This window comes from Centruroides sculpturatus, unplaced genomic scaffold, assembly GCF_000671375.1.
Source record: "Centruroides sculpturatus isolate CEXI.00-Female unplaced genomic scaffold, Cexi_2.0 scaffold225, whole genome shotgun sequence".
Taxonomy (NCBI): domain Eukaryota; kingdom Metazoa; phylum Arthropoda; class Arachnida; order Scorpiones; family Buthidae; genus Centruroides; species Centruroides sculpturatus.
In genome coordinates, this window is record NW_019384500.1 from 719,311 (window position 1) to 743,987 (window position 24,677).

Below are 24,677 nucleotides of genomic sequence, written 5' to 3' on the forward strand. Positions count from 1 at the left end.
ACTATAAGAAAATAAAACTTTTTTTTTCCTTATAGATTTTGCCATTACTACTTACATTCGAAGTGATACTGTAACTAACAATGTCATCTATTAAGCAAATGGATGTGATACATTATCTTATGACTATAAGTCTACAGCAGTGTTTTTCAACCTTCTTGAATATGCAACCCCTTTACAAGTTAAAAAATTCTGGTGACTCCCCAGGGCCATATTAAAACTATATCAGTGATTTTAAAAACTACATATTTAATTTTCTTTCTGTTGAGACCTAAATATCAATCGAAAAACCAATTGTACTGTAAAATAAACAGGCACAGGCTTCTCACTGAAATTCTAGTTTTCTTTAAATATCAATCGAAAAACCAATTGTACTGTAAAATAAACAGGTACACTGAAATTGTAGTTTATTTTTATTGTAGTGTAGGACCTACAAACATTTGTCTTTTTCTTTTACCCGTGACCCCATGTAAGGCTTTGCAACCCCCCCTGGGGTTGCAACCCACAGGTTGAAAAACACTGGTCTACAGTAAATTGAGGAATTACTGTATTTATTCCATTAACATAACTCATTAATGAAAAATTTTCAGTATGAAGGAATTATTTCTGTGATAAAATATAGATTGTCTTCTTAGATCATAATAGTCATTGTTTCTGAAAACAGTATAGCCCTATTCAATTTCTGTATCAAAATGGACAATAAAAAAAAAAAAAAAAACATTTGATAAAGCCACGACAGAAAATTTGCAGGAGTTTTGAGAAGCTGTAATAAATAAATGGCTTGTTATACAAGTCACAATATCCTCATATATAATATTCTGGATCTTCTAGTTAAGGAAAGCATATAGACAAATTCATTTGGACAGTAGATTGACATGGATCCAATATGATAGGATCACTTTAAATCCAGTTTAAAACATCTGTGTTGTGAAAGTAAACAGTTTTTGAGGATTAACAAGTTTCAAAATGTCAACAGACACGATGATTTCTAGAAAAATTTAAGGAGCATACAAATAATTTCTGTCATGATTGAGATTTTGTCTGTATATACAGTAGAGCATCAATTATCCGACCCCCGATTAACCGTCACATCGGTTAACCGACCGTTCAGTTCAGTAAATTTCAAACGTCTGCTAGTGATGTGGCACGCGGACATTTGAAATTTACTGAACTGAACGGTATTTGGCTATGTCTTGGCTACTTTAATATTATTTTTGTTAAATTTTTGCATGTTTTAGCTAGCATCAATGGCTTGACCATTGAAGGGAGGCCAGTATTTAAACGAGACTTAATTTTCTAATTATGAGTGGTTGTTTGTTTCGTGAGCAATAAAATAATTTTAAAATAATTTTTAACGATACAATAGCGACGATTATTATTTTAAAAAATTTGTTAGGCTAAACATCGATGAAAATTCAACACGAAGTTGGTTAATAGTGATATACTAATAAACTAATTACATGGGATATCCTAATATACTATACTAATAATGTATTTTTTTCCTTCTTTTCGGTTATCCGATTTTTTCAGTTATCCGACCAACCTGAGTCCCCAATTGAGTCGGATAATCAATGTTCTACTGTATATTACTTAAATGATTGTTGCAAGTCTATTGCATACATCATTGTTTTATAATTACAATTCTTAGCTTGTATGTTTTTATCACAAAAGCATCAAATACACATAAAAAGCCTGTTTATTATATTTAGGAAGTAATCTACAGACATTATTAAAATATAAAAATTTACTTTTTTCTTACAAACTTTTTCTGATTTAAAAGAACATTTTAAAATACAAAATTTTATAGCAATTTGGAATAAACAATTTTTATACAGATTTATAAATCTGTTGCTTTAAATGGAATGTTTTAAAACTTTTTAGGAAAATTTTTGTAGTATGAACAACATGAATGTCTAATAGTTGCTTTTTTTTACATTTTTATCAATACAAAACTATAAAATATATACAATTTTCTGCTTTGACAAGTTTAAAAATTTCTTAAATATCATCAGTAAAATCACTGTCATATTAAAAAAAAATACTTAAATAACCTGAACATATCTTGAGCATCATTAGTTTTTACAAATTGAAAAAAAAACTTTTTTTTATAATAAACTTCAGAAATTTAAAATGGATTTAATTAGAAATTAAACAAGTATTTAGATATAGAAAAGTATATATAAAGTTTTTTTTATGTACAACATTTACAAATTTCTTAGAAAATATAAATCTAGAAAAAACAAGAACATACACAATTTACGCTTATTACAACTTAAGTACAGCATAGTGGAAAAACACGTAACCATAAACTGAACATATACACAGTTTTTTGACAATTTATCAAGAAAACATATTGAGCACAAGTTTCTTTTAATATTCAAAATTAGGAAAAAGTTTATAAAAAATACAAAAGTATATAAAATACAATAGAACAACCTAAATTATAACAACTCTAGATAAAATTGACTATTGCTTAAAAGTTGTCTAATATTGTCTTCATTATAGTTGCATTAATTCTTTTTTCTTAATACTGTGAATAAATACATCAAAATAAATATTGAGGTGTTTAGTCACTGTATTAAATAATTAAAATTACAAAATATAATGATAAATAATCATTAGTGTGTAAATTAGTTCATAGTGTAGAGATCATTGTTTACAAATTTATGTCAAATTAATAGTACATTTCTTCATGAAAAACTTTTTAACTCGAGAAAAATAATCTATCTTAAGACAAACTAAATTTCATTAAGTTTGAGTTGATCAATTTAACAGACAAATAAATGGCTATATTATTGCTTGTAAATTTCGGCATATGCATAATCGGTAAATATCTTTGCTTTTACATGACAAATGCATTTGTGGTATTCAAACCAGTCATAAAATTACAAAAACTAATTCCAATTTTTCCTTAATTATACAGTCAACAATCAAAATTTTCAATAAAACACAATTATATGACTAGGATAAAAAGACTAAAACTAAAAATTTCTCAGCTGTAAATTTATCCATCTATAATTTTGTGGGTATTTGGTCTAACAAATGAAAACATTTAAAGAAGGAAAATGACAATTCAACAGACATCTATTTTTCATATTTCTAAGGAACAACACATTTAAAGTTATCAATCTGTCAATTAAATATAAAAGGAATCATAATATATAATGAAGATCAAATTCTGAATTGAGATTTCTTCATTTTAAAGTAAGTTCAACTTTATATATTTTATTGAACTTGAAAAAAACAATCATCATAAGAATGTAAAATTAGAAAATTTCTTGAATTTTTTTTTTCAAAATTTTTACTTATTTTTGTTGCATTCATTTACATATTACACTACAAATGAGTATGTTACATGCATCTCCAGAAAACCATATAAAATATGAATATTTTTATTATCAGTTGTGTTTATACTTGTTAAAATATTCATTTTTGTTAAGTACATAAACCACTACAAAATTTAACCCATTGAGGAGTTGTAAAAAAGTTTTGGCACTTTCAATTAAAGATAAAATTTTATAAAAACATTATATATTTGACTTTTATTAAACTCATTTTTTGAGTTTTGTTTATCATTTTAGTCTTATTCTAAATTAAGTTTCAAAAGGAAAAAAATTATATAATTCTATGATTAATGCAATATTTTATTGTCAAAAGATTTGAAATTAAAGATTTTATTTTAGTGACCATTTCATATTACTGAAAGAAAAACAAGTTCACAACTATATGTGAACAATAAAGAAGAGAAAACATATTCAATAAGTCTCTCTTAGGAATAAAAATGAGTTTATAGATTAGATTTTTCTTTCCTCAAATGTAATCTCAATCTGACAACAAGAACTAGTACTAATGAGCTTAATTGCATATTTCATTTGGAACACAGGCATTAAAGTTTAATGGAGACTTGTTTGATAAATGCAGTCAAGTACATCATTACCAAACATTTAAAATCATTAGAAATTCTAGGAAGATTATTTAAATGCATTTTAACCCAGATGAATAATCAAAAATGTTGGCTCACTGAACTGTTAATAAAAACAAGTGTTTATATCTAAAAATTTTTACTTGTTACAAAAGCTGAATTGAAAATCACTTTCTAGCATATCTGGGTGTTGTGGCATATCTAAAAATTTATTATATGCCAGTTAGGATGTGAGCTTAATAGACTAGTACATTGATTTTTAACCTTTAAGTCAAGGGTTGTAAATCATCATCCAGTTTCAATTATATTTTGTTTACATTATAAGCATTAACGAATTTTTCATTTTTGATGCATGTTTAATGCAGAGAAGCAATTTTCATTTTGTCACCATTGCTTATCTGTATAATAAAATTTTAATTATTTAAAAAGTAATTAGGCCTATATATTTATAACCTAATAAGTAATTTATTGAAACTTTTGTTTAAAGGTGAAATTAATCATAGAAATATGTTAAAAACTGAATTAAATATGATATAAGCCTCTAACAATTGTTTTAAGTTTGGTTACCATTAATATTATGTTAATATTTTCATTCTGAAAAAAATTAAAATATAAATTAACTAGTTAATTTCATTGTCCATTACCAAGATTTTTGTGGAAAAGTAAGAAACATATTTATTCCTTAAGCTCTAGATCACTGCAATAAATTTAATTTAAGAAAAACATTCTTATTGATCATTTTATGAAGGAAGACAAGATAGATTAAAGATTTATAAAAGTTAACAATCTTTATCTGATTTATTCAACAAGTGAAAAATTTGTCAAAATTTATGAGAAACTTTAAAAATTATCTCCAAGAAAAAACCCCCTGTAACAAGCTTAGCCTTAATGCAAATAAAAATATTTGAATAATCTTTACATTAAATGATACAATCATTATCTAAAATTATCTCCAAGTCTAAATATGCAACTTTGTTTTCTAGATAATACTTCAGGTCACAGTAGAATGATTAAGTTACTCAATTAATCATATTCAAATATTTGCAAACATTATTATTATTATTATTAAAATAAATCTCATATTCATTTATTAGAATTTCTCTCTCTCCTCCTCAAACACAGAATTTGGAATTATAAAGTGCATCTTAAAAATTACATTTACAAGATAGAATTATGTTAGCTCTTGACCAATCCATACCAAGAAATCATAATTATTCTTTTGTATTTATAAGGTCATTTTAAAATAATTATATGAGAAGTAATTAAATCTTGGGCCATTTGTGAAGTACCAAAAAAAAAAAAAAAATATATATATATATATCATAGCACTCAAGCAACGAGAGAAATTTTTTAAATGGAAAAAATTCTGATTTATAATTTTAGTTTTCTTTCTGTCTGACAAAGTATATTTTACATATTTAGCTAACTCTTTCTTTTAAAATCTTAAACTGTTCTCTTTCACTTCGTTTGTATACTTCATTGCAGTTGTATCAATGAATAAAAACTTAATAATCTCAACACAACAATTAACACCTAAATGCTAATTCCAGCACTGAATGAACAAAAAATTTTAATGCTCGAACGTTTTTGGCCATCTTTTAGACTGTTGTGCTAGTTTTTTGTCTTAATAATCTCTTGTAACTAGGAAATACTTGTTATTGCTTAAATTAAAGCCTTATCATAGAAGGGTAAAGATGAGCAAATCAATATCACATTGTAAAAAAATTATGATTTTATGTAATGGTCTGTTAAATTTAGCAACTTCTTTTAATAATTTTGAAAATAATTATTTTCTATATTCAAACCTACGAAGCTATTACTTTAGTCTTCATATTCATAAGACACATTAATCTTATTTGCATATTATTAGCAATCTTCATTTATATATTAAAATGTTATCAAGTTATAACTTTAAATTTTTATAGCTTGGATTTTTCCTTATTTGGTATAATTTGGATATGTTTACAATTAAATATAAATATCAAAACTATTTACAATTACAAATTACTGGAGACAATTTTATAAAGTTTTTATCCTGTTAATAAAATTTCTTAACAGCTAGCAGCCACAATTTAGCCAAATTACATTAATTGTGTATAAAACTCTTGCTGATATCTGACAAAAAAAAAAAATATATATGTAACAACAATCAAAAAACAAAAACTTGTAACTACAAATGTGTAGATTCAAATGCCATCAACATTTAACTAAAAATATGAAAAAACTACCATATTTTTTTTTATTGCTAATAGATTTTCCTAAAATTTTAAAAAACTTATTCAAATTATAACAACAGAACCCAAGAAAAAGAAGAATCAAAACAAACAAACTGTATTGTCAAGAAGTCAAAATATAAAATTTAAATGCATAATGTGGGTATATAAGAATATAAATTACCAAATAACATAATTCAGTAATGTTGATAAATGTGCATGAGCAAATTCAAAAATCTTAAGTGCAAATTTGTGCCTCATAATATATGTAAAGATCTGGAATATATATAAATGCATATGTGTTTGATGGTATGTATGTGTAAATTTAATTATGTAATACAAATCACAAAGCAAAATTAATTATATATATATATGTGTGGTGCTGTCATAATTTATAAAGAACCTTCTTCTAACAATTTATGCATATCTGCAACAATTTTCCCCAATAGTTCTTTATGATTGCTGTCAAGACTGAACACATCATCTAAGACATTTGGATTTGTGAAAAAATTAAATACATGATCTATCCTGTTTAATGATTTCTCAGTGAGATGTCTCACGACAAGTTCTTTTAATAATGATCTACAGTTATTTAGAGATTGTGTGAGGAAATTTTTATCAAATGAAAAATCTACTTCATAAAAACTTATGATTGCCATGGCTGTCGAATGAAATTTCTGTTTAAATCTCTCAGCAGTTTTTATTTCTTCGGAATTAAACTGTCCATTACGATGCAGAACTCCAATTTTCACAACAATCTGTAATGTAATGTAACAAAATTATTGAAAATCACCTTTTTAAATTATATTTTATGTTGGTGATTTTATAATATATAATATATATATATATATAATAATACTAATAATCAACTTACCTTTATTATATTTTNATGTAAGAAAAACTTTTGTTTATAGTGATGGAATGCTTGGAATGTTATGAATAAGAAAGAGTAGGACAAAGTATGTGAATGCAAATTGGAGGAAAGGAGGAAAAAAAAAAAAAAAAAAAATTGACAGATAATATATATCAGAAAAGTTTAAAACTTTCCTATCTAAGAATACTTTCATGAAATATTTTACATTCTGCATTGACTTTAATGAGAAGAAAACCCTAAATAATACAAAAAAATTTAACCAAAAATTGGTTAGAAGAAAAACTATATATAGTAAAAACTCTAATCTCAATTCCCTTAAGTTGAACTGGATCATCAGTTCTACTAATAATCAACTTACCTTTATTATATTTTTAACCACTTTTTCAGCTTCTTTCTTGTTACCACTTTGATTTTTTACCAATCTATATACATTGTCTAGCAAGTTTCCAGATACATCATCGATGAAAACTTTAGCTATATTTTTACTTGCCATTCTACTTAAAAGTTTCTTCTGGGCTATAAACCCGATATCTTTAGATTTGAAATTGTTGTCTGACACTAGAAAGAAATAACAAAGATGCAAGTATAACTAACATGTATAACTAAACATATTTTTAATATTCACTTTAATAAATCAGCTTATTTGTTTGCTATAGTAGGCAATTTTCGTACAAAAATATTCATAATTTAAATTAAGTTTTTCAAAAAATGTAAAAAAAACTTTTAACACATTTTAAAAGTTTTTGTTTTACTAAATCAGATGACAACTAATTATAGGTAACCCCAGTATAGCATGGGAGTTATGTTCCAAAAAATTGCCATACTATGTGAAGCCATGTTATATGAAACAAAGAACTAGTGCAAAAAGGGGGGTTAGGTTCCAAAAATTAAAAAACATGCTGTTAAATCCTTATTTAAATCGGATTTATTATTCATTTTTTTCATAGGTAAAATACTTATTTATTATTTAAGTAAATATTTTACCAGAGGATTATTCATTCTATACGATGATCTCAGCATGAGCATCATCAACTGATAACAGTTTTTGGGCGCGTTCGTTAATAGCGGTTGCTCTGCAACGGGAGTGCACTGCTGTTTGTAGGCATTTAGGAATGATGGTGAAAGAAAGATGGCGGCGCCTGCACTATCAATAGTATCGTGATGGAGGAATCTATAATTCTAAAATGAGCTTTTAGAGGCAAAAGAAGGGTCCCAATTGTAAAATTAAACATTAAATGGATTATCTGTTGAAAGAGCATTCAAAGTAGCAACGAAAACAATTAGAATGCTTGCGCGGAGTTACACGGAGGTATAAAAGAACACACCCTTTATTACATTTCATGTTGTACGATGGTTTTACCCAATTCCCAAACCATGTTAGAGTGAATCCGTGCTATAGAAGTGCCATGTTATACAGGGGTTACCTGTATTGTATTTTTTTTGCCTTATAAGTGCACTATTGCATTGGATGTATCATATTTTCTAAGTGGATTTTTTGCTTCTTAGTAAAAATTACATCCTAAATTTCAGATTAAATTTTAGGTACAAAATAGTGTATCTTTACATTATAAAAAAAAAAAAATATTGCATATTTTGGAATCAAGCAAAATTTCATGCTGTCCCTCTTTTACTTTTTATATATTTACTAAATAACTATTATTCAAAGCTATTTCCATTATTATAAATTACTAGAGTGTAAAAATGTGTGTGATAGGAAACTCTTAATTAGCTCAAGTAAAAATGAGAAATTTTTATAAGATTTCTAGACAATTTTGCAAAACAAATGAAAAAAAAGTCTTGCTAAATGAAGTGTTTCAAATTTTTTTGAACTTAAAAAGCTTCATGTTTGGGAACTCTGGAAAGATTTTATTACCATGGAAGCTGAAGTACAAACAAAAGCAAAAAAATTGAACATCTCAATGGCAAAGATGACGTCACAGCATTACAATAATGTAAAAAAGCTTAATGATAATGGATTTTTTTTTAGAAATTATCATTTCTAAATTGTAATTAATTGGTTTTTTTGCATTAAAGAGTTTTTCCTTGTTTTTAAACAATGGAAATTTAAAAATTGAATATATATACACAGCATATATATATATAGTGTGTGTATGTAGGCAAAATATACACATTTACTTATTTTTAAAGCAGCTATCCTTCCTTAGTTTTTGATATTCTAGATTAAAACATTTATATATTAAAATGTTATCAAGTTATAACTTTAAATTTTTATAGCTTGGATTTTTCCTTATTTGGTATAATTTGGATATGTTTACAATTAAATATAAATATCAAAACTATTTACAATTACAAATTACTGGAGACAATTTTATAAAGTTTTTATCCTGTTAATAAAATTTCTTAACAGCTAGCAGCCACAATTTAGCCAAATTACATTAATTGTGTATAAAACTCTTGCTGATATCTGACAAAAAAAAAATATATATATGTAACAACAATCAAAAAACAAAAACTTGTAACTACAAATGTGTAGATTCAAATGCCATCAACATTTAACTAAAAATATGAAAAAACTACCATATTTTTTTTATTGCTAATAGATTTTCCTAAAATTTTAAAAAACTTATTCAAATTATAACAACAGAACCCAAGAAAAAGAAGAATCAAAACAAACAAACTGTATTGTCAAGAAGTCAAAATATAAAATNAGTAAGAATGTATTTATTATAAATATTTTCAGAAACAAATTTTTTTTGATCTAACAATTAAATATAAAATATTCTATTCATAATTGTATACTTCTAAAATTTTCTTTTCTTTTCTTTCTTTAAAATATTCAATGTTAAAACAGTTTCATTTTATACAGTGGCTATATCTATCACAACATAGTTGTTATTCAAACCCATATGCCAACAGGTCAATATCTACATAAAGAAGTAGAAGTCGTATTTTTTGAGCAGATAAAAAACAAAAAATAAATGGCCAGACAGTATGTAAGAAAAACTTTTGTTTATAGTGATGGAATGCTTGGAATGTTATGAATAAGAAAGAGTAGGACAAAGTATGTGAATGCAAATTGGAGGAAAGGAGAAAGAAAAAAAAAAAAAAATTGACAGATAATATATATCAGAAAAGTTTAAAACTTTCCTATCTAAGAATACTTTCATGAAATATTTTACATTCTGCATTGACTTTAATGAGAAGAAAACCCTAAATAATACAAAAAAATTTAACCAAAAATTGGTTAGAAGAAAAACTATATATAGTAAAAACTCTAATCTCAATTCCCTTAAGTTGAACTGGATCATCAGTTCTAGTGAACATCATATATTATATAACATATTTACAGGGTAAAGAGACTACTCAAATTTTTCTTTTAAATTCTATGACTTTCCCTGACCAACTTTGTACAAATTCCCTGACCCTCACCTCCCTTACAGTACAGCACATTGACAAAATAAAACATCATTTAGCTTACTATGCACATACACTATTGTTTCTCCAACTTTTTAATTCATTATTTTTTTCTGGGAAGACTAAAAAGACTAACAGTTATATATTTTTTTATAATTGCCAAATTATTAAGACTAAAAATAAATTGTTTTATTAAATTAAAATAGTTTATCCTGTTATTAATCCACAACCATAAATCTTCATGGCTTTGAAAAAAAGAAAAAAGTCATTATTTATTTATTATTCATTAACAAATCATATATAATACATGTACAAAAGTATATATTTATGAAATTTATTCCTTAATAAATTTCCTGAACTTTATAAAATATTAACAAACAGGAAAATAGATCAAAAATTGTTTTTTTATGCAATCAAAATTACTAAAATGACAAATAATAACATTTAAATTAAAATTATTTATCATTTTTTGTACTTTGTAAAATTTTGGGGAAATTTTGGATTATGAAAATATTCTGCACACTTTTCATAAGTTATATTGCACCACATTATTTCTTGCTGCCTGCAGACTGCTACACTTAGTCAAAAATATTATCAGCAAAAAACATCAATAAGGCAGCCAAGGAAGCTAATTCTCTGATTTTTTGACAAATTTCCTGACTTTCCATGACTTTTTCTGAACAGTAATGAAAATCCCTGACTCTTCCTAACTTTCCAGGCAAGTAGGAACCTTGTATTTACTACTAATTAAATCAAACAAAATTTCACGTATCTCAATGTGTCCCTTTTTAAGTTGGTCAGCACTCATTGAGTTCAACTGAAACACTTTACTGAAAAATGCATGTTTTGGGCATTGTTTGGTAAAATAGAGTTAATACAGCTGGATAAGCAAGCCAATGACATCAGAGATGTCAATTTATCAGATGATTTGCTAAATCTAGCTTTTCTGTAGTATCATCCAGCAGCTTAAAAGTTATGTTCTCTTCTTGGCAGAAATGTTAATGGTGTTTTGGGCACAGTGGATGAAAAAGGGACATTGTGAGAAAGCTAAAGTTTATTATAGTGTTTTGTTTTTTTAATTTTCATTGGAGAATACTAATGTTCTCATAATTCATATTTATATTTGATGCAGAGTTCATTCACAGCAGCCATGTTGGTGCTTTAGCAGACACAAAGACAACCATAGTAAATTCCATTAATATTTTTAGTAATTTGGCACAAAGTCTTTTACATTAGATGGTTAGCAAATATATATTTATTAAAGTTTTCTGTAGATAATTTATACAATATATTATGAGAAATTTGATATTTGAATAAATTCAATATAGCAGAGGTAATTTTGTAATATATCTAAATTTATGATATTTACAGTCGACTACCCTATAACACGGGTTCCTATATGATGGCAAAAAAATTGCGACGGTATCCGTACAAACATGGTAAAAAACTCCTATAATTCGGTAAAACATCATCGGGCAGCCGAACTACTTCCTGCCGTCCAGCGCCACGCTCGAAGAGTTTAGGCAGGTAAATTGAGTTTACTATCGTCTGTACAGTATTATATATAAATTAGGTACTGTACATATAATTATATATTAATTATATATAAATTAGGTACTGTATATATAATTATATATTAACTTAATTTATTGTAACTTTATTATAATTATATATATACTTTCTGCCGTCCAGCGCCACACTACAGAGAGTTTAGGCGAGTAAGTTGAGTTTACTATCGTCTGTACAGTAAGTAAATTAGGTACTGTAAGTCTAATACAGCACTAATTTTATGCATTTCTTGTGAAAGAAAGATTTCTTATTCTATGGCCATAAAAATTATTTATATTAATGATGTCTCCAAAGTTCAACGAAGTTTTTTCAGAAAAATAACTTATCAGAAATCGCGGCCGCCATTTGGTGCGCTGCTTTGCAATGAAAACAAGCTTAAGCAATGGCGACGTTGAATGGTGCACACTCGGTAAATAATCCTACAATTTTTTGTTTATAGCATAGTTTATACGGATTATTCCCAAAAAAATATAAGTATTTTGGAAATGTTGAGTCGAATTAGTCTAGGAATCGATTAATTTTATGGAAGAAAACCTTTCAAACAGCCATAGTCCTTTACGGACTATGGCTGTTTGAAAGTGCTGGGCTGTGATTGGCAAGGACTCATACAAAATGGATTCATAAAGAACGGAATGTATCTACTGTGTTATAGGGGGGTCGACTGTACTTGAATTATTATTATGGCCTCATATATTGTTCTATTAATGATTCAAAATAAATATTGTGGACTTAAATATATCACAAAATTGCATCTCTGATTCTAATAATTTGTATTTTGCATTTGAATAGAAATTTTTTGGTCCCTTCAAATTTTAGGTGTAGAGGTTTTACTGTATTGAAGAGCCAAGAAAGCAAAACTACAGAGAATTTAACTGTTTGGTTCCATAATTTATTGTTTAAGAAATGTATAAAAATTTGATGAATTAAGAAAAAGTAAAGTAAAGTGACATGAAACGTGAAAAATGTTATTGTTAAATGTTTAATTAATTAAGGAAAATAATTTAATTAATTAAAGAATGAATAGTAATTATAAAAAACTAAAATGCTATGTAAAAAACTATGTAATAAATTTTAAAAAATATCTTCAGTATATCTTATATTTTAAATTAATTTTCATAAAGGTTTTAATGAATAATATATAATTACTAGCAGGTGGGCCTGGCGTTGCTCGGGCAAAAGTAACGATAACTAAGATAAAGATTATTACATTACAGTCAACCTTACCTGTTTTCACAGAATGCAAGAATTGGGTCCCCTTGTTTCCAGACTAATTAGAGAATTTTTAGATGGGTCTAAAAATATGTTCGATTTCACAGAATGCAAGAATTGGGTCCCCTTGTTTCCAGACTAATTAGAGAATTTTTAGATGGTTCTAAAAATATGTTCGATTTCCTGCAAAAACTGCATCTGCGCCTGTAAATCTTGCATGTCACTTTCTCTTAATAATTCCATTGTTACTTAACACTTCCATTGTTGATGGAAGTGTTAAGCCTTAATCCTGTCTTTCTTCTCCCCGGGGGAATTTCGAAAAATCCCTTCTTAGTGTGCATTTTCGTGACGTACTCTGTGTATCAAATTTCAACTTTCAACCCCTAACCGTTTGGGCTCTGCACTTATTATTATTATTATCAACCCGTCTCGATTATATATTAGATATGCGTGGACTTTTAGATATGACTTCATTTTTAGTATACAATTAAGTTTCACAAAAACATGACAAAAGTTGTGGTGTAAGAATCTAGTTTGATATCATATTGGTATTCTTTTATGTGTATTATTAGTAGTCTCACCTCTGATAAGACTACTAATAATGGAATGTCAAAAAATAAAAAATAAAAGAACAATGAGACGTTCAAAACTTGAATTTATCCTAACATTAATCAATATTGTACAATAATAAGCAGGCTCTTAAACTAGGCCAAAAACATTTGTTTCTAATAAAATATTGCTGGAAGATGTAAGAAAGGTGTGATATTGATTAAATATAAGATCATGATCAATAACAAAAATTTATAATAAATCTTACTTATTGATCATAATCTATCTTGCTATAAAACTTTTTCCTGCTTTTGTTAAACTTAATCACATTAAGTGATAAAATCAGTTTATATAAATAAATAACTCATTCAAAAAAGATTGTTTTGAATGAGTTATGAAAGTGCTTTTTGTTATAACAACTTTTACACAAGGTGCACCATGAATAACTAACAATCCATAGGAGAAATGCTAGAAAGTTCATGTTGTAAGCAGAAGCATATTAAATTCCTGTCATTTTCATTACCCTTTAATTAATTTTTAGCTTGGTTTTACCTTCCATTTGTCATCAACACTAAATTCTGGCACTAACAAATTATCGAGCTATCTAAACTGTTACAATTGTAACTCTACAGGAAAAAACACTTCACTTACTTTCCAGCAGCACAGAGCACTTTCTCCACTGCTGCTGGAAAAGTGTGTTTTTCCTGTAGAATTAACAAATTAACCAATACAGTTCCTTTATTCATGCAATTAAATCATCCCATACAGCATGAATTCCCAGCATTGCTCTCCTACAGACAATTATTCATGGCACACACTGTATATGCTATAATGTTCCATGAAAGAGTGTAAAATGCTTTAGAGTACTAAATAGAACTTTCTATATGCACTAAGTAAAAAATATTTTTATTTTATTATTTTGAAGCTTAAAAAGTAAAAATACAATTTTTTTAAAACCACTTTTCTATTTTACTTTTTCAAGTCTCTTGTCCCTATACAACAATTACAGAATTTACAGAAAAAAAAGCTGATGAAAAACCAGAGGAAAAAAAATTACAACATAAGATTATGCATATTTAAACTATTGAAAAATCAAATATTAAGAAACAGAGGCTTGAATTCAACTCTGTATAATCACTCCAAATTTTTACAGAAAATTGAAAAATAGAGATTCATTTATGATCTAATAAAATAAGTATCTTTTTTTCTTTCTACCATAATAATCAGATTGTTAAAGTTTGTTTAATTTTAATGCTTTGTTCATTATCTAATGTAAATTGTAGTAAATATTGCTAAATTTATTATGAAAAGCATGAGTCTTTACACAAAATCTTTGCATTTGTAAAAAATGCTTTTATTGCAAGAAAATTACATAAAAGACTGACTCAATAAAAAAAACTGTAAAAATACCAAGAAAAACTACATGTTTATCATAAATTCTACATAAAGAGGTTTTTTTGATAAAAATTAATACAGGTATACCTCGCCTTACGTCGGTAATTGGTTCCAGGAAAACGACGTAAGTCGAATTTACTTGTCTCCGAATCTACTTATCACTAGGCTAAACCGTAAATTACCATTCCCGGTTCTGTATTTTATTTATTAATGCATTTTTAATAATATATGGTTAATAAAAATCTATTTTAAGCTTACAAACAAATAAATTTTAGTTTTTAATATAGTACAAAAAAAGTAATCTAAATTTACGAATGCGTGTACTGTAAATACAGTACATACTTGTATATATTTTAATATGATTTTATGTGCTTTAAACGTTTATCTAGTGATATTACGACTTCAATATTTGTGGCGGACAGACGTAAAGTCGAATAAAATGACTTAAACTTGATTTTTATTTTTCCATATACTTTTTTAACAAGCGATGTATAATCGGGAACGACGTAACTCGGAACCGACGTAAGTCGAGGTATGCCTGTACTAATAATCAGAAAAAAAACTTTTTTTATATAAACCAAATTTAAACTGAATTTTAATGATTTAAGTAAACACTTTTTACACACATAGTTCTGCTTTTTTTGGAGCAAACTATTTCAAAAAAAGGAGAGAACTGTAGATGATTAAGGAAAAAATACTTTACTTTTACTATATGAAAATATTGATATAACAATCTTAAACAATATTTAAAATGGATTTAAAAAAAGTCTAAATGATACAATGATACAAATAATAGTCTACAAATACTGTGTTAAAAATACATGAAAGTATATAATAAAAATATACTTAGAATTTTATGCATAGAGAAGCAGAGCCAAAAGCAAAATACAGAAAGAAATTTCTGCCACAGTGAGAATAACAGAAACAGAAAAATAAATAGATCGGTATTCACTTTTAAAGTTCTCATAAGTTTTCTGTCTAATTACAGCCATTTACATAGCTTGTCACTAAGAATTTGAAAATATTTTTATATTTATTTTATTTATATTTCAGCAATAATTAGGTGGATACATTCTGGCAATAACTAATAATAACTGAGACCAACAGGAAAAAAACAAAATAAAACAACATATTCAGCTTTTTATACAAAATATCTTTTAAATACAGTATTACAAATGCAACCCAACAATTATTTCAAATATGAAAAAGCTGGATTCCTTTATTGGGCTATTAAGGCTAATTAATTACTAAGGAATTTAGCAGGAGGTAAGCAGTTATCTATAATACAGAAGTGGACAGCAAGCTGACCATTTAATATGAGAAACTTTTATCATACAGACGTTAAATTACAAACAAATGTCACTAGACCGACAAGCGCTTTCGATGATAATTATTTTCGTCTTCATCAGGTCGTTAAAAACGGTTAAATTCCTTTTTTGACTACAAACAACTGACCGTTCCAAATGTATTAACGTTTTGGAATGGAAGCAACAGTAGAACATAACACAAATTTTTAAATAAAAACACGCATGGTTATAATGCGGGTGTGCTATGTGCCTCCAAATTATGGAGCTAGATACGTTGTTTTAGATAGTTATACAAATTGATCCACAAAGGAGGCAAATCAAGTGTGGGGGTGTTGCAGGGATTTAATATGTTGGTAAGGAGGGCCTCCCAAACATATACTATATTTCTGTTGTTGCAATGTCTTATTATGGCCACCTCGTCCCACAACGGAGTATGTTGGTGTTGTAACACCATTCTAGCAAGATCAGTTTCATTCTTGCCTTCCCTGATAAAATACTGATGTTCTGAAATACAACAAGACAACATTCTAGTTGTTGCACCAATATAATGGGTGCACCCACCCAACATATTTTCCAATGGGATAGAATAAACCCCCGATCTTTCAAGAATGGAAGTAGGATCCCTGTCATTGGACAGCAACCTCCTAAGGTTTGGTTGTGGGGAAACCGGTAGAAAAAAATGTCGCCCAAAAATACAAAGAGTGACATGACCACAAAATGGTATCGCGGGAAGGACTATTGTGGATTCTTTCAGTGTGGTAGCGGGAAAAAGTGATCTTTTTACTTTATTTAAGATGTAGATAAATTTGGCATTACTGTAGCCCGCCTCATTTACTGCACAGCGAATAATATTAAGTTCAGTATTGATAGCAGCTTGATTGGAAGATAAAAGAAAGGCCCTTCTAATTAACGGTGCAATTCCCCTTTGTGGATCAATTTGTATAACTATCTAAAACAACGTATCTAGCTCCATAATTTGAAGGCACATAGCACATGTGCATTATAACCATGCGTGTTTTTATTTAAAAATTTGTGTTATGTTCTACTGTTGCTTCCATTCCAAAACGTTAATACATTTGGAACAGTCAGTTGTTTGTAGTCAAAAAAGGAATTTAACCGTTTTTAACGGCCTGATGAAGACGAAAATAATTATTGTCGAAAGCACTTGTCGGTCTAGCGACATTTGTTTGTAATTTAACGCCTGTATGATAAAGTTTCTCATGGTAAGCAGGAGTTGTGGGTTCAAGTCCCACTCAAGGCCAATCTTTTCTTCCAGAATATTCTAAAGTTAAATTTATTTATTTATAATTATTAAATTTAACAAGAGATAGTAGACTAACCAGCAACCTCCTTCCAAATTACTTAGTAATTATTTATCCTTAAAAGCCCAATAAAGGAACACAAATGGCTGTTTGATACTTAAAATTATTAAAATTCCTATTCTGCAGAATATTCATATTCCAGTATTGCCATACCTAAAAATTATTAAAAAAGGAACTTAGAACAATTAAAAAACTTTCTTACTTTAAGAAATATTGAAAATTTATAAAATACAGAGAAGTTAAAAAGAAAGGTTCAAGAATATTAGAGCAAAATTAAAGAAAATTATTAAGATCATAAATGTAAATTATTATATTCTATAAGATAGGGAAATTTTAGAAGTATATGAAATACAAATAAATAAAACTCCAAAATTTAATTTTAACTTATATATACAGTATATTGAAATGCTTTAATGGAGTAGATTTACAATATATCAAAAAGGTTTATTGATATTGTTAATTCATAAATTTACTCCATTAAAGAATTTTAAACTTTATATTTTAGATATATGAAAAATAAAATATTTTTATTTGGTATCGGTATATATTCATTTTTTTTTTCAGGCCAACACTTGAAATTTTTTAAAGAAAACCATCAAAATCAATTAAATATTATGTTTTACTTTAAATTTTTAAACATTTAAATTAAATACAATGCTAACTAATTTAATTTAATGTGGGATTTTTTTTAGAAGAGTGCATTTACAGCAAATTTAGGGAAGTTTTTCATGTAATCGAATGTGTCAGAATTACCATTAGTTAATTTTGAAATCATTAACTCAATAATTTAAATAGCCATTGTTTATGAGTCCTTATCACCATTCATCTTTTGTAGATTATCAGTTCTGATAGACAACTTTAGCTGAACAAAAGAGCAATTTTATCAAGGTTTAATAAGAAAAATGAAATTTCTGATTATATTCCTAAGATTGTAAGTTAAGTATAAGTTAAAATTATAATTTATTTAAATTTACTTAAGATAACTAAAAACAAAAAATAAAAAAGACAAATCTCAAAAAAGAAATATTGAATCGACTGTTAGAGAAGAAGCAGTACAGTGACCAGCACAGACAGGAATGCTGTTAATGGATCATCTTCAGCCAGATAAAGAAGAAGAGAAACAATTATAAACTTATCAAGTCATTAAGAAATCTATTAACTTAATACTTTATTTCAAAATTTAAATCTTGATCTAGTGAGATAGTTTTATTATTATTAAAAAACACTACACTTGCCTGTATCAGATTTGTATTTACGATTAACTTACATAAAAATAATTTTCACCTCTATTAAGTTATATTTCCCATATATCAATCATATTTTGCAAAGAACAAAAATAATTTATTGCATTCAAACTGAACTGAAAACACAAGTAACAGAAGGAAAACAGCAATGATGATAAAATAATTATATTTTTCTTTCTACGAATTAATGTGATAAGACAACTAAAATAATTAATGATTATTCTGAATCATCTTCATACATTAGTATTTCATACTATTTAAGGCTTTTCATTTTAATCTTTTTTATAATAAACCATTTTAAAGAAAATATTTAAATATTCTCAAATATTCAGAAAATAAATTCTATATTTCTTTTTTAAGTTAAAAACTGAATTAAATTGTAAGTCAAATTTTTATTTTAATAAAAAGTTTATATTATTAATTTTATTACAAAATCAACAAATTTTCAAATTTCAATCATGCATGAATGTTTTCAGTTTACTTACCATAAATCTATTAACAAATTTTTAATTCTATTGAATTAAATATAAATAACTTCCTTGAATATAAACAAATTTTGCTTATAAAAACAAGCTAAAACTTAATTGCTTCAATAGAATTGAAAATATTTTTTCATTTATAATTATATTCAAACTGACAGTTATCTATATTATACAATATTTTTTTTTTTAAATCAATAATGTAATGCAAAAATTGTGAAAGCAAAACAAATTTAAAATATTCTAGAGATACTAGTTCTAAGAAATTTAATAACAGAGCAACAATGCAAATAAATATAAAATCTAATTTTTAATGAAAAAAATTAATAGATAATTTTTTAAATATATTATTATTTCATTGCTAATGTAAAAGTTATATAAAATTCATTTTAATAAATATTAAAACTCAATATTTTTCTACAGAGATTTAACAAAAACTTATACTTACTGTTTTTTCTAGAAACTCAACGTTCAAAAGAATAAATAAAAAATTTGAAAAAAATGAAATATCTGAAAAAGAAAATTATATTTTGAGCATCATCTTAATTAAAGCATATTACTAATACTAAGCTAAACATAGAACGATGATATATATCAATTATTCAGCATTAAAACTTATTTATCTGGATTAAATAAAAAATATTTCTCTTCTTCCTGATAATTTCAAGGAAAACTCATATATTTTCCAATAAAAATACCGATATTAACAGGAAATGTACAGGTTGTTAATTTTAGCAATTATCTAATTTTATTTTTTTCCAATAAAAAACTGATAGATATTTTACAACTTATTTAAAATAAAATTATGCTACATTATAACTTTATATATATTTATAAAGTATTAAAAACATAATAATAAATAATATATATATATATAAACTCAATGGCTAAACATAGGCCTACATATATTTTACATAAACTTGTACAGTACTTCTGTATAGCTTAATTTATGTAAAAAATAGCTTAACAGAACCTTACTTTTAGGAAATTTTATGATTAAATTTGTTTAACTTGAGTAATAGATATGTATTACAAACTTTCATTTTGATAGTCAATATCAAAAGTAAATAAAAAAGTTTAAACTTTGACCATTAGGAAAATTTTATATACAGCAAACAATATAAAGGGTAACTAGAAATAATTCATTTTTGAATGTATTAAGAATATAATTAAAAATTTTAGTACATGTCTGTAATCATTATATTTTTAAAGTTTTTCATTTAAAAAATACATTTCTTTATTGTAAACAAATATATAAACACACATGCTAAAATACAGTAAAATCTTGCTTTGTAGCCATCTCAATTATACATAACCATCTGTAAAATTAAAATAAATCAAACTCCATCTTGGTGGCCACCTCATAAGTGGTCAAGATAGGAGTGTCTTAAAGTGACATCTATCTCCATTTAAGTGGATGACAGAAATCTCAACAAATTGTTTAAAGCACTTTAAATAGAATTGAGCTTACTTGCTATAGTTTTGGAATAATTTGCTGAAATGTTTCTGACAGATTACGTTCAAATAAACTAAATCTTCATTTACACTGAACAAATTAAATTTGCCTCCTAAATTTAGTAAGAAAAAAGAATTATATATTTGTTCAATAATTTTTATACAAAATCTGATTGTATTTTGTAAAATTATAACTATGTAAATCAGTGACAATTGGTCTATATCACTGATATGTCATTTGCAGCACTCAATTACGAAAAATACCAACAGTCTAATGTAAAAGCCAGTTTAATTATTAACACATTTTTGACAGTTGTTCTTCATATTTAGCAACTTCTATTTAAAACTTTTTTCTGATTCTTCTGTTAAAATATAGTATTAAAATTAATACTCTGGGTACCAAACAACTCTTCTGTATAGTACTTGAATGAACTCTACTGAAACAACTTTCATTAACTGTATGGGTACACGACAACTGGACAACAGTCAACTGGGCAATGGTTAATTGGATGATCATCATTTGGGCAACAGAAACTTAAAAATTTTTTGCATGCTTAGCAAGCATGTGATCTGGCAGATATTTTTTTAATTTATTTTTTGTAAATATTAGTTATATATATGTATAGTTAAGACACTTGTGTACAAGTTATAGGTTATATGAGTTACAAGTTATTTCCAACTTAGGAAATGTTTTGGAACAACATATTGTAGTATCATTAATTATTCAGAAGTGTTGAGTCAAAGCACATCAAAGAAAAGCAGTTCTTCAAAAACAAATTCTTTCAAACTTTTTTGTTTTAACATAAATTGTATTTAATGTAATGCATTTTTAATTTTAATTAAATAATTAAGTAATTATTGTCTTTGTTTTTATATACCTATATTTGTTTATTTTGGAGAATCAAAGATATCAACTGTCCTTCAAGACTTTTCTATTTACTAGTAAATATAAATAAATAAATAATGTATGTAACATGTATAAATATGCTTGTTAATTACAAAATTGTTCTTTTAACTCATTTCTTAAAAAATGTCATTTAAATTTACCAGAAAGTACATCAATAGAAAATAATGGTTATTTTAATAAATAAAACAATAAAAAATTTTGTCTATTATTGATCTCTTATTTTGTCACCCAGATGTACGGTGCCCAGTTGACTGTCACCCACTCACCATCACCCGATTGACAGTGTTCCAACTGTACAGTACATGTCCCTTTGTTTCAATACTCTATTATTAAATCTTAATACAGGGAGATCATATTTATAAAGTGTTGAGAGCTCTCTGTATATACAGAGCAAATCTCAACCAAATTTGGTTGACACTTGCCATGAGTATGCAGTTTTGATTTTCAAGAAAAAATTTTACTTTAAAATTTAGCTGCCAGAGCAAAGTTTAGTGCTGTTGTCACCTTAATATGTATATTATGTATGTTTTGTATTCTTCACTTGCTTCCTTTTTCTTGTATTTTTTAATAAACTTTTAGTTTCTTTGAAGGAAGCATATAATGTAGTTGAAATGTTGGTTTCTTCAAATAAACTATCATATAGGTTTATAAAACAATATGTGTGGTGTTTTTAAATAAATTTCAGGTATAAAAAGGAGTCACAAATCATTCTTCATAATTCTTTCACATGTGAACAGTCATGGTGATTACTTTGCCTGATCATATGTTACTTGTCAATTCCACACACTGAAACAACTTTTAGTGTGTGGAATTGACATTGCTGAAGTTTTATTATATTTATATATACTGAGTATATTCCTGTATGTAAATGTTGTTTTTAGTTTATTTTATATTATATACATATAATTTTCTAATTTAAACATTAAAAACAAAAAATGTAATAAAGAATATTTTTTTAAAATTTTAATTTATTTTGCATTACTGAACTTTTGTATATATTCATGTTAATGTAACTGATTACCAAGTAAAAAGCATAATTATTTTATAAATATTGTAATTTAAAAATTTTTAATAAATGCTTATAAATTTATTTATTGTACTAAATCTTTTTTCACACAAGAAAAATAAGCTTTTTAAAATGAAAATCATAAATTAAAAATATATTTATGATTCTTATTCAAAACTTATACATAATTAAATGAGGACAAAAAAAAAATCTTTACTATTGAGATTACTTATCTCAAAAGAAAAATAAATAATTTTATAAAAAACTTTTTGTATAATTTATTTTTGTAGTTTTACTTTTTTATTCATTTTTCTCAAATAAAATATAATACAAAATTAACAAAATACTGATTGTACTGTATAACTGTATTTAAAAAAATTATTTTAAATTGTATCATTAATCAAAATTTCAATTTATATATATATTTTTTTATTTTTGTTATACTTTATTTTTATAAATGTTCAGTTCATATTAAATGTATCTAGATTAGCTGTAGCAATAAATTAGAAAAACTCACAACTCACATGAAATATAAAATGCAACCTTGAATGGGTCATGTTTCTTTATGTATCCAAATAGCTTTTGCAATTAAAAAAAAGAGCATCAGATAACAAACAAGTCAGAGCAGCTATTTGAAAACAAATTTCAATCTTAAGCAATTAAAAAAAAATTGTTAATACAAAATAATCAAAGTAAATATTTAAATCAAATTTTATTAAATTATTTGGTTTTAAATTCTAGTAGGTTATATATATAACCTAAATTATATTAGTAGGTTATATATATAACCTACTAATATAATTTAATATATATATATATATTAAAATTTAATGTTAATTTTAATATATATAATTTTAATGTTAAGTCTAGATCTGTTGACCTAACTTTAAACTTGATATAATTTATAAAGTAACAGCTTCAATTGTAAATTACTCAATCATCTACACTCAACCTTGTGCAAACAAAAAAAAGAAAAAATATTAAACTGGGAAAAAATACTACTGCTTTCGATCATATGCTAAATAATTATTGAAATAGGAACAAGTCTGTCTCTCAAATCATTTTAAAAATTGCATATAATTTTTAGTATATTTTCTTTATTGTGAAATAGTTATATACAATTTTAATAAATTATTGTTTTAAACTATGTAGCTAAATAGTTTTTGGTTGTAATTAATGACTGAAAAATGTTTTTTTTTTTTTTTTTTCAGTTTAAGAAACTTTTTTTTTGCTGCTGCACAAGGTTGTGTATAGATTGATTGAATAATTAAATTGTGATGTATAGTAGACATCAAACTATTCATAAAACTTTAATTTCCAGTCTAAACTGTTTTCATATTCTTTGAATACTCATGTTACTAAAATTTCATTTATGTACTTATAAATCAATAAATCATCATCAATCAAATATGAAAAAAGGAAAAGCTATCTGATCTTGCTAAATCAAAATAATGTCATTAATTTATTATAGTACATGTACAGTACATTACAGTCGACCCCCCTATAACGTGCGTTCCTATAACGACAATTCCTATAATGTAGCGAAAAGATTGTAGCAACATTCATATAAAATACCTCCTATAACGTCGTTTCGCGACAAGATTGATAGAATCTGGACCAATAGTGGATGAGCAGCCGAACTACTTTCCTCCGACCCTGCGCCACGCTACGGAGCAACTAAATTGAGTTTGCTATCGTCTGTACAGTATTATATATAAATTAGGTACTGTACATATAATTATATATTAACTTAATTTATTGTAACTTTATTATAATTATATATATGCTTTCTGCCGCCTGGCAACACGCTACGGAGATTTTAGGCTAGTAAGTTGAGTTTATTATCGTCTGCAC

At 26.1% G+C, this 24,677-nt stretch overlaps 1 protein-coding gene across 8 annotated transcripts in view; it reads right to left on the minus strand.

Annotated features, from left to right (window-relative positions):
- Window positions 1-5,380: 5,380 nt before the first annotated feature.
- The window catches only part of LOC111622034 (tumor necrosis factor alpha-induced protein 8-like protein), a 43,237-nt gene continuing 23,940 nt past the window's right edge, over window positions 5,381-24,677 (minus strand). The window contains exons 2-5 of one of the 8 annotated variants that reach the window (XM_023364338.1): window positions 23,348-23,402; window positions 19,904-19,965; window positions 7,365-7,564; window positions 5,381-6,890 (exon numbers count right to left, since the gene is read on the minus strand). In XM_023364338.1, coding sequence (XP_023220106.1) covers window positions 6,525-6,890; window positions 7,365-7,564; window position 19,904 — 567 coding nt within the window. In that variant the 5' untranslated portion in view covers window positions 19,905-19,965; window positions 23,348-23,402 and the 3' untranslated portion in view covers window positions 5,381-6,524. Of the gene's footprint in view, window positions 6,891-7,364; window positions 7,565-18,999; window positions 19,123-19,903; window positions 20,063-20,926; window positions 20,946-23,347; window positions 23,413-24,677 lie in introns of those variants that run through there. The other 7 variants (XM_023364337.1, XM_023364339.1, XM_023364335.1 and 4 more) reach the window with 7 other exon arrangements.